This window comes from Eucyclogobius newberryi, unplaced genomic scaffold (genome assembly GCF_026437365.1).
Source record: "Eucyclogobius newberryi isolate DKJ021-1_F unplaced genomic scaffold, fEucNew1.0.hap1 SCAF_561, whole genome shotgun sequence".
In the NCBI taxonomy this organism is placed as follows: Eukaryota; Metazoa; Chordata; class Actinopteri; order Gobiiformes; family Gobiidae; genus Eucyclogobius; species Eucyclogobius newberryi.
The window spans coordinates 26,684-38,187 of NW_027316236.1; the positions used below are offsets into that span (position 1 = coordinate 26,684).

General features: G+C 38.9%; 2 protein-coding genes across 2 annotated transcripts; both read right to left on the minus strand.

Moving 5' to 3' along the window:
- Nucleotides 1–593: 593 nt before the first annotated feature.
- On the minus strand, nucleotides 594–8,493 carry LOC140346043 (2-hydroxyacyl-CoA lyase 1-like). Its single transcript, XM_072432300.1, has 17 exons — nucleotides 8,378–8,493; nucleotides 8,183–8,287; nucleotides 8,076–8,116; nucleotides 7,450–7,530; nucleotides 7,297–7,369; nucleotides 6,792–6,869; nucleotides 6,624–6,718; nucleotides 6,436–6,548; nucleotides 6,079–6,214; nucleotides 5,904–6,009; nucleotides 5,736–5,819; nucleotides 2,895–2,996; nucleotides 2,645–2,799; nucleotides 2,384–2,542; nucleotides 2,207–2,314; nucleotides 1,366–1,552; nucleotides 594–737 (listed from the first exon to the last, which is right to left on the minus strand). The coding sequence occupies exons 1-17, from the start codon at nucleotides 8,429–8,431 to the stop codon at nucleotides 705–707; spliced, it is 1,710 nt and encodes a 569-aa protein (XP_072288401.1). The 5' UTR covers nucleotides 8,432–8,493; the 3' UTR covers nucleotides 594–704.
- Nucleotides 8,494–8,687: 194 nt separating this feature from the next.
- LOC140346042 (serine/threonine-protein phosphatase 6 regulatory ankyrin repeat subunit A-like) lies at nucleotides 8,688–11,500 on the minus strand (the record flags this gene model as incomplete). Its single annotated transcript, XM_072432298.1, has 8 exons — nucleotides 8,688–10,142; nucleotides 10,231–10,322; nucleotides 10,409–10,491; nucleotides 10,566–10,648; nucleotides 10,742–10,887; nucleotides 11,077–11,160; nucleotides 11,247–11,334; nucleotides 11,416–11,500. Coding segments are annotated over 8 exons (945 nt in total), but the record flags the coding sequence as incomplete, so codon positions are not given.
- Nucleotides 11,501–11,504: the final 4 nt, after the last annotated feature.

Sequence of the window (11,504 nt, forward strand, 5' to 3'; positions counted from 1 at the left end):
TGAAGTCCATTTAGGCAATCACAGACAACTTTTATTGCTCAGTCTGCCCTACATAATTGAATGGCTGCATTAATTCAAGTCTAGAGGAGAGGTCACTTTAAGTGCATTAGACAGGTTAGGCTCTAATATTTTTTTTAAGTTAACTACTAGTTAACATAAATATATGTTTATAAGATTATAATTACTATAACAATTTACAAAACACATTATCTGGTTTTCCCTTGTTTGACCATTTTTCTTAATGGTAATTCCATAACTAATACAAGCAACCAAACTGTAAACAAGGGCCGAAGCTTGTCTAATTCACACAATAGGTTTAACTGTACGGATAACAATATATGACAACTTTAAAAATAAAAAAAAAAGAGAGAAAAGAAAGTCCCTGCATTTTGACGTATTGATGACATAGATAGAGGTCAGTGCCACTGCCACTTTATTTAAATATTTACCACTAGAAAAACATGGAAACCTGTCAAATGCACTTCAAGCAGTGTTTGTCAAATATCTATACAGGCCTTTAGTCTGCTATGTTAATAGCCCTGTTTTTAACACAAAAAGGCAATTACTGTGGAAAAAGGTATTTTTAATATATATTTATTATTACATAATTGCAAATCTATATATCAATAATAATACATTTATTCAAGAATTAGGCAACTGTGTTTTGGAAAATTGGATTGGAATACTGGCAAAGAAGTCTTGGTCTACAGGTTGGCGCGTGTGAGCCAAGGAAATTCCTGAAAATACAAAGAAATACATCCTCCATTAATGTTATTTTCCTTTAAATTTGTGAACTAGATCCTGCACATTTTACCTATTGATTCTACAGAAAAATATTATTAGTTCTGAACGCATACAGTTTCTTACAGACCCTCAAAACAAGTTGGCGAGTGGTTACTTGGATACGTTAAACATAACAACGAGGTCCATAGTTTCTAATTATGGGGTCCCTGAAATGGAAAGGTCAGGTTGAAACTATGTGGGGGGATTGTGATGTGGTTTACCTTGACCGTATACATTACTGTAGCAAGAAACAATAACACAAGTATTTCATCTTCTATATTACTCTGCACTTGTTTTGACATTACATAGAATTGCAAGATGTTCTGGACCAATAACATTAAATGTAAATGCAACAACTGTGTGCTATGTTTTAAAGGTGCAATGGAACATACTTTGCATTCTGTCCCATGTTATTTAAATCTATAGACTGCATCAACATATTTAATATAGTAGTAGTAGTAAGCTTCTTTTTTGTTGTTAATCTGTGATTTATGTATACCGGTAGTATAACAACAGAACAAAAAGTAGCTAATATAAGGCTACTTTATAAGGCTACTTTTATATAAGGCTATAATATGTCACCTGTTGCTTTCTGTCCGATGCTGGGTCAATTAGCACGTTCAGGAGGCAGGGCTTCTCCAAGTCACTCAGGCTCAGCTCTAAGGCACGGCGCAGCTCCTCCACAGTCCGAATCAGGAAGCCACGCCCTCCGAAGGCCGCCATGACATCATCATAGCGCGCCTCAGGTAGGAGCATGACAGGTGGGGCTCTGTTACAAAATAGCTTGTGTTCATGTGCTATCAAAACATTCTTATATGTCTATAGTTTTAAACTGAGCTGGAGAACAAGTCAGAATTTGATGATAGGATTTCAGATTTGTTAACTTGGTTTATTATTAATATATCTGTGATTACTGCTCCTTTCCACATGAAATAACAATTGGCACACAGTTCAATGAGTTCACGGCTATAAACAAATGTTACATAATTTTTGTTCACAGTAGTATCAGAATGTGGTGCCATTATTCAACCCCAATGACGTCATTGTTTTCAGTTAAAGGACTAGTTAAAACAGGGTTTTCCCCCTCATATTGATTTATCTCAATGTTTTATTTTATTTTATATCGTCCTAATAGACAATAGAAATGGCTTTGAAGATTAGTTTCCTGTACATAGTCAAATTTGTTTTCCAAAATCTAAACTCTGCTCCAAACCACATGCTTTTCTCGATCCCAAGCGGATCACGGACAATTTGCATTTCAATCTCTATTCAAAGTTGATTAATTGCCCAGTCCTATGTTTAAAAAATGTGGACACTTCTTTCTAAGACAGAGTTATGTAAGCCCTGCCCTCCATCTGAAAGTATGGCATTATCAACTTCTAGACAACAATAAAGACCAAATCAAGTGGCTTCCATCACTTACACAGTGGTCAAGTCTCCAAGTTTGGCCATTTCCTCCCACGTTTCAGGATCCATTCCACTATATATGCCATTATTATTGACCACAATAATAATAATGGGTAGTTTATACCTGTTGAAATACAAGGCATGACATACTGCAAGAGGTGGAGAGTTATTTTTAGTCAAGCTGTGAATCCACCTGCACATCGTCTCCACCTCCATTCCCGAAAACCCAAAGGCACTGTCTCCTTCCACACAGACGACTCTCTGTCCGTTGACCTTGCTTTTCTCAGCAACAGCAGCTGCAATAGCAAAACCAAGGCCTACCCCCATTGTTCCAAATGTCCCAGCATCCAACCTAGAGGACATTGATTTGAATTAACAAAATTGTGTAGGGAAAAAGGTTGTTAATTATGTCAAAAATTACACAAATATAAATGAGTAAATCTGGGAGCCTTGCCTGTGTCGGGGTAGATAGTTGTTTAACATGGTGCGTCCTATGTCCATTGTGTTTGCACCTTCACTGACAATGATGCAGTCGTGTGGCAAAAGCTCAGAGATGTGGTGGAAAACTGTGTAATAATTCATGGGCAATGTTGACTGAAGAGCCAGGGACTAAAACGTCAACAGCAAAAAATCACTTTGGTTGAGTTCTTGTCGTCTTCTCACGGTATACGGTATATAAAGATAATGAAGAGATACAAACTTACTTGTGATATTTTGGTATTGGCAGCAATCTTTGAATTGAGAGCGCTCCACCACTCCGTATCAGGAGAATATTTCCAGCCATCGCTCTTTAGGCTCTGCAACAACTGAAGAGAACGGAAAACCAATGTAATTTATTTCCAAAATGGGTATTGTTTTTATGTTTCATTACAGTACCAAGAACTAAAGTCCTATTAATCTCCCAGTTCATGTAATAAGAAGAAACCCAATCCCTCTTGCTCTCATTCACACAGCAACAGCTGCTCAAAGTGGCTTGTGGAAACTTTAAGTGTTGAAATATGTGGGGTTAGGATAACAAAAGTATCATTTAAAACCTATTGAGCTCTATAAACCATGTACATAAAACTGATGCACAAAAGCTAAAACAAACAACCAAACATAATCTTTCTGTTTGACAGCAGCAATAACAAGAATGGAGCAACAGAGGGGAGGGAAGCCCAGAGGATCTTCTCTGCTGTCCTTACCACACTCCTCACATGCTTCCAGTTCAAGCCAGTGCAGCCTCTGCCCCAAACCAAGATGCAATTGGTAAAGATCCTGGTGCTCCTATAGAATGTCAGAATGTTGTCAGGATGAGCGGAGGCATATGAGCTCTCTTCAATCAGCACAGGGAGTGCAGGCGTTGCTGAGCCAAGGACCCAGTATTCACAGACCAGGTGAGCTTTTCTGTGATGATCATCCCCGGAGATTTGGTGCAGCTAATCATCTCCACAGCCGTGTTGTTGATGAGAAGAGGAGCAGGGCAGGGGTGTTTTGTTTAGGTGATCAGGTCTGCTCCACCTCTTCTTTATAGGCGTGTTCATTATAGTACCTGGTGAGTCCCACTACTGTTGTGTTCTCTGCAAACTTCATGTGGTTTGTAGCTGACCACGAGACACAGTCATATGCCATATTGACTGTGGGCTGGCACTGGGGAAGTCTAACAGCCAGTTATATAGAGGGTGCTGAAGCCTAGGGGTCCCAGTTCGCCCACCAGAAGTTGTGGGATGATAGTATTTAAAGCTGAACTGAAGTCCAGGAAAAGCATAGCAAATGAGTGTTCTCCTTCGGGTGTGAAAAGCTCAGGTGTTGAGCAGAAGAGATAGTGTTCTTGGTGGAGCGGTTTGTTCAGTTGGCAAACTCGATCCAACGAGGAAGGGAATCAAAACACTTCATAATGATGGGAGTTAGTGAAGCTGGCTGAGAGTTGTTGAGTGAGGTGATTTTAGCCAGGAATAATGGTTACAGTCTTATAACAGGATGGGACTTTTGGTTTGGCTTGGTTCAGAGAGATGTTAAAAATGGTCTGTGAGAACATAAGCTGATCTGCACATTCTTTGAGCGCCCTCCCTGGTATGTTGTCGGGGCCTGAGGACTTCCGGGTATTTCCTTTTCCCAGGGCTCTTCACACATCATTAGGGGAAAGACAAAATGCAAGGTTATCCTTGTGGGGCACAGTTTTCTCAGCAACATTGCTGTTTAGTACATTAAACCGGAAAAAAAATAATTTCACTGAAGAAGTCCAGCATTATACACGCAGGAGGAGCCCTCATCTTATAGTTTGTAATAGCCAGTACACTTCACATGCATGTTACGGGTGTTTGAAGAGTCATTGAAAAAATCCTGAACTTTTGACTTTGAGCATGTTTAGCAAGACAGATGGCGTCTTTCAGATCTGCTCTGGCAGTTCTCAATGCTACTTCATAGCCAGAGTTCCATGTCCTGAGCTTTAGTTTTACATCCTTAGTCATCCAGGACTTTTTGTTTGCTCGTGTAGTAATATCCTTAATGACACTGACATCCTCCATGCATGTGCAGATGTAGCCCGACACAAACATGGCAAACTCATCAATGTTGATTTGATAATTGTATGTTGCAACCTCTTTGAACAGGCCCCAGTCTGTGCTTTCAAAACAGTCCTGCAGTGTAAAACCCCTATTGCACCCTCAGTCCACACTCTCACTTAGGTTTTTCCTGGATCAGCAGAGGCTTGTGTGCAGGAATCAGCAGAACAGATAAGTGGTCTGATGAACCAATGTAGGGCTGCTTTAAATGCATCCTTCACATTAGTTTAGGCTTTGTCTAAAATGTTCTGTCCCATGGTGGCTAAGTCAACTGTTTAGTAAAACAGAGGGAGAACATTTTTCATGTTGGCCTGGATAAAAATGCCCTCTGTTTGAGCGGATTGCAAGCCACTGACGGTCCAGTAAATAACACTCAGCTTTCTTATTATTAGCACAGGGTGTACATACAAAGTGGGATGATAACACCCTGGGCAGGTAAAAAGGTCTACTTAGTAGTTTTGTAGCCTTATAGTTTTACTCTACGTGTGTGTGAATTAATAAACAGCTTTTGAAAATCAAAATCTATTCAAGGTATATTGGCAGAAATATTTTAGTAATTTAATCTTTGTTGGATTCCATATTTGTATTGTCCTGCTGCTTGTAACACTTGAATTTCCCCATTTTGAGACAAATTAAGGTTCTCTTATCTTATTTATAAGATTAGTTTAATTAAGTTAATTAACTGTCCTGACCAAATAAACAAACATTCCAGGCTAAACAATAACTAACAATAACAGGAAGTGGACCATATACCAGAACAATGATATACCGTAGTTCACCTTTAAATCCATTAAATCAATGAAATCTATTTTATACTATTTGAATTATATTAATCTTGGATGTTGAGTTTGTCTGGTTTGGGGCTCTAAATCACATTCAAAATGTTTCACATTTCAAACATTTGTCATAATTTAGTCCTCATGAAATGCTTTCCTTTTTCAATTTTTCAGATAGTTTTTTAGCTAAAATATTATACAGGCTAAAAGACGTTCCTAAACCTACCTGAGAAAGTACAGCAGTGATATCACCCAACAGAGCAACTGCAGGCCTCACATTGTTCCCCATTTCTTCTGGACAAAGGTCAACCTGTACAAAACAAGAAACATGTATTCATGTTTAACCAGTAGAATGAAATTTAACCAATACAAAGGTTATTATTTCACCAAACACCTGAATGATCTTGACATTAGGATCAAATCTTGGTGGTTGACCAAAGTGTAAAATCCAGTTTAGTCTGGCTCCAAGCAGAAGAACAACATCAGCCTGAAGAAGAGCCCTGGATGAAAAAAAAAACATGTGATTTGTTTCACTTATCAATAACAAAAATATAAATAACTTTACAGACCTTGAGCGGGCTGCTGCTACACAGTTGGGGTGGTCATCGGGCACAACACCTTTTCCCATTGGAGTGGGCAGAAAAGGCAAACCACTTGTTTCCACAAACTCCTTCAGAACAGTCTCAGCTCGTGCAAAAGCCGCCCCTATGGAACAATGACTTAATACGTTGGTGTAGTTCCATTGTAGAACAAGATTCAGTTGTAGTCATCTGGACGCGGACAAATATCCGAGTTCTCAGATTAGATCCGCAGGAATGGATGAGAGTCGAAACATGATGACTACAACTGATTCTGTTTTTACAATTACTTTATACCTCCAGTGCTCTTTTTTCATGGTTTGTAGTTATTATAAATCTAAATTATACCTTTTCCAATGATTATTAACGGTCTTTTAGATGCTTTCAACACAGATAGAGCTTCAGAAATGGCGCCCCTAGTGGCCATACTTATAGGAGGGGGTGGAGAGCAGGATACAACTCTGCAAATATAAATATGTGATTGTTGTTTATCTCAGTTTAAGTAACTCTGGAAAACGAGTTGGAAATACGGTTACCTGACGTTGCTCCTTTTCACATTTGTGTTGACCATGTCACCTGCTATATCCACATAACAAGCTCCCGGACGTCCATACACTGAAGTCCGGACTGCCTGAGAGGCACAAGACTAGGATGTTATTCTATGTGTCAGTTTATAACAAATACAAACAAACAAAAACACAGACCTTCTCAATTACAGAGGGTATGACTTCCAGACTGCTGGGTCTTGCAGAGAACTTACTATAAAGACGACATGACTCCACCTAATAACAGAGAAATGTTTTAATGTAACTCAGAAACAGGACATATTACGTCAAATCCATTTTTATGAGCTTTTAACCATGTTACAATGGTGTTCCCTCATCATTAGTTTTCCTGAGAGTTGTATTTTGATTTATTCATACATGTTTGAGTAATTCTGTATTTGTCCTGCATTGTCGTGGCTTGAGTGCTCGGACATTTCTGTTTTCATCTACCCTCTATCGATCTATACATAGCCATTTTCCATTAATAAGATCAAATAAATGAAAATGTGCTGCTTGCTACGAGGGAAAAGCTCTCAGCTCTGCTCAGCAGTTTAAAATCAATATTGCCATTTACAACGAAATGTAAAAGAATGAACTACATAATTTGAGAAATACACAAAAAAAGCATAATATGTCTTAAGATCATTGCTGAATTGTTTGTTACCTGTGGAAATTCCTGAAAAGCCCCTGTAGTTTCCTGGTTCCTATCAGACGAGCCCCCAATTACAACCACAGGCCTGAACAGATGCAGCACGAACAGAATTCATTAGAAGGGAAGAAATGATTTTACATCAGAATGTGGGCTCAAAAGTCTTACCAACAGTTCTCGTTGGCATTGGCCATTCCACCCAGAGCATGAATGAGGCCAGGACCAGACACCACCAGACACGCCCCTGGTCTGCACCAATTAGAAAACGTCAGTGGCCAAGCTTAAATGCACACCTGAAATCTACATTAGTTTATTGAAATGTCATGTACAGCTGTAATCTGTTATCTTTCTTTCTGATTGTTCACACCTATGCAAGGAAAATTATGCAAATAAAATAGCAAAATAAAGTGGCAAAATGAAAAAAATGAAAAAAAAAATAATTGTGAAAAACTGACAGAAAGAAAACAGCTGGGCCAGAGCAAAAATAACAGATTGGTTAATATTTTTAAATAACATTTTAGAGATGACAAAGAAATAACAAATAAATACAATTAAATTCATTGTACTTTGTCTTCCAAATCCTGCAGTTCCTTTAAAATTCCATTGATAATCCAACAAATGTGCTTTGTTGATGAGACTTATTTTGTGCATGCACACACCAACAACTAGATCTACTCATTGGGTTCATCTGATTATCCTAGTTATCTGACGATTATTATTATGATTATTACTGATTATTATGACTGTACCCATTGTACTGTACTACAATCACTTTACTAATGAGGCTTTCTCACCTTCCAGTCAGATATCCAATGGCAGATGCAGCATAACAGGCCTGCAAACGTTACAACACTGTTACAACACTGTTACAACACTGTGCAAAAGGCAATACTAGTCTTACCGCCTGCTCGTTTCTCATTCCCACATATTTGATTCCTACAGCTTGTGCAGCCATTGCCACTTCGATAATCGGGACACCGACCACACCGAACATGTACTCCACTTTCTGCACAAAGACGTAGTTGCAATTAGAACTATTTCGAGCGAATGATTATTATGCATGAACTTTAACGCAGTTTCATCGACACAAACTTACCTGAGCCACTAAAGACTCAGCGAGCACCCGAGCTCCTGTTATGTACTCGTCCATTTGTGAGCGGTGTATTGTTTTTGTCGTAATGGCAGCGGGAAAGCAATGTTTCAATACTTCAAGTTGGTGATAACGTGAGGTTAAAGTATTCCGCAAGAGGGGGTTGTTTACTTCCGTGTTTTAAGCCAATCAAAAGCATCGGAAGGGAAAACGAAAGCTGTGTAAGTCCAATCCATAGATCTATAATATTATCACGGTTTATGCTTCATTTGATTCAGTCAGATGAGTTAAAAAATAAATAAAAAATCAAACATAATTAAATAAGTCATTTCTTTATTACTCATAAAATATACATCAATCTCAGTAATGAAAGAATTCATTGGATCTCTAAATTCACAGTCATAATTTCTATATACATGCTAGTTTCAAATTTTCAACACTCAAATTGCAGGTAAAGATTTTTTTTCCATACTAATGAAGCTAGCAGATATTTTGTACATTTTTTTTTCCAGTTAAAACTGTTTAAGAAACTCAGAATTTCAAATCAAGAGTGGTCATCGTAAAATTAAAGCAATCAAACTTGTCAACAAATATTACCTAGAATAAGAGCAAAATTATAATTCGAACAAGAAAAAGCCTTCCAACCATTGGTTTACAATACAGTGTCTCCTCATACCGCAGTGAAACAGTGCTTTTTGCAATTTCAACACTACACAATACAGTTTATCACTGTAGTTTTACAGCTGCCGCTAAACCCCCGTGTTATTTATGATGGTGAAGGCACAAAATGAACACATAAATAGGAACCAAACAAACAAATAATTTATTACAGACTAAATCGCATAGTGGATAAGTCAATGTACACAAGGTTGTCTATTGACTTAATCATCGCTGATGGTGATATATTTATTCATTTGTGTCAGCAATTTTAATTCAGTGGTTTTAGTAAGTTGATGACATGAACATGGGTTTATTAAAATATTCCTTACCCAAAATAAACACTTTTCTCCTGTTTGAGTTGGAAAACTGAAGGACAAGTGCATCAGATGATACATGTAGTGAGCGCTTAATAATCTTTAACACGCCAAGCTTTTCAAAATCAAAACCAGCATCCTTCTAGGCCCTCAGGGCTCAATACAAACTCAGTTTTCATTCACACAATTACATGTGGGCTAAAATGCTTTTTGGTCCCTGTCCTTTAGCTGTTCTAGCATCCATATCCAGCTGTTATTGCCCTCATCTGCTGCTATCAGACACAAGTTTGCCCCTCAGAGTCCCTGTGTTCAACAGCCTCTGGGTCCGGTTTGCTGAATGGATTGTAGGTGCTGGATGAGGTCGGGACGAGTGTGGGCCAGCCTGTGGCACTCTCACTTGTTCTCTCTCCTCTGAAAAGGGGGGTCACTTAAGGCTCCTGTTGGGGCTTTCTTTCCCGGCCCTCCAAAGCTGGCGGTGGGCAATTTTAAGACACAGTTGTGTTTCTATGGTCATCAGTAAGTCTCTGAATCTGAGTCATTGAGCTCTTCGTCCTTGAAAAAACCATCATGGTGGCTGATGTTGTTGAAGCTGCAGTAGGAAGTGTGCTCGCTGCGCAGCACAGGCAAGCTGTCAAAGGTGACGCTCTTGGAGGGGCTGGTGGTGTAGTGATTAATGGCACTAAAAGGAAGAATGGGCGCTGGGGCGCAGGGGGACACAGGCATCATGGTGGCCAGAATGAGGGCGAGGCAGTCTGCCACATCTTTGTTAGGGGCACAGGCCAAGGCAGGTGTGTAACCTGAAATGTAAGCAGCAGATACATTATATAATTCTTTTTTCAACATTCCAGCATCAAAACTAGAACGAAAAGGCTATTATGACTTTACCATTCTCATCAACTGCAAGTACACTGGCTCCCTTTGCAAGCAGCTCTTGTACCACTACAGTTAGACCATTTCTTGCAGCCACATGTAATGGCCTAGAAATAAAAGCAGAAGCCAGTCAATATAATAACCTAGTATGACAATCACAATGATTCTCTAAGTTTAAAACACAAATGCATACGTCTGTAAGGCAGAGTTAGTGGCGTTGATCAGGTTTCTATCTGTAATCTTTTCCAATATTAACAAGGCACTAGTTTCATGTCCCTGGAAAAATGTAGAGTAAAAAGTCACAAAACAAATATTCAACAACAAATACAGACAATGGAGCGTGCTCATACCTTACTGCAAGCAAGATGGAGCGCTGTGTTCTTTGCAGCATCTTGCAAAGTGAGATCTGCTTTTGCACTACTCACAAGCAACTCTAAAACAAAAATAAACAAAATAAAAGACATTTGTTGTATGTCATGGCTGCAGTATATAATTCAGTGTGTAATGAAATTAAAGTCATTCATACCAACAGCATTGGTCTGTCCATTCTCAGCCGCCATCATCAGAGGGGTTTTTCCAGCAGCATCCACACAGTTGACCTGAGCATTGTGGCTCAGCAGTAGCTGCAGACACTCCACGTGGTCAGTGAAGGCTGCAGCGTGTAACGGCGTCCTGCAGAGTGTCCAAATACAACATACTTTACAAATGTGTCAGATATCAATACATAATATAGTATTGACATTTGTTTCCTGCGCTGGTTACAGCCAAAAAAACATTTGTTATTTAGGCACTCAATCATTTTGTTAACAATGTTAACAAAGAATATAATTTTATGTGTTAAAACCATAATTTAAAACATACCTGTCTTTTCCATCTTTGGTATTTACAATTGTAGGGCCCATTGTGTCTATCAGCATCTCTGCCGCACCTTCATTATCATGAATGCTATACAAAAGGTAAATAAAGATGACAAAAAAAAGCATAAAAAAAAAAAAAAGACAAAAAACATGAGACAACCATCCACCACTTACACAGCACAGTGAAGAGGGCTGAATGCATTGCCCACAGCCTTGTGAAAAACTTCTTGCTCCAGCAAAGCCTCCACACATGTATCATGACCTGTCATAAAAAGTTAACTTTTATTTCTTGAGTGTATTTCATATGTATTAAATTCTATAAAGAACGGGTGCCCATCTTTACCATTGTAGCAGGCCCAGTGCAGTGGAGTATAGCCGTGGTTGTCTGCTAAAGGAGGCAGAGTCTGCACTGACTGAGCCGCATGCAGCAGA

Excerpts from the sequence above, each read along its gene's own strand:
- LOC140346043 (XM_072432300.1), bottom strand. The coding sequence starts at position 8,431 with ATGGACGAGTACATAACAGGAGCTCGGGTGCTCGCTGAGTCTTTAGTG. Across the intron at positions 2,997-5,735 it reads TCACTGCTGTACTTTCTCAG|TTGTTGCAGAGCCTAAAGAG; the intron begins GTAGGTTTAGGA and ends CGTTCTCTTCAG. Across the intron at positions 2,315-2,383 it reads GAGGTGGAGACGATGTGCAG|GTATAAACTACCCATTATTA; the intron begins GTGGATTCACAG and ends GTATTTCAACAG.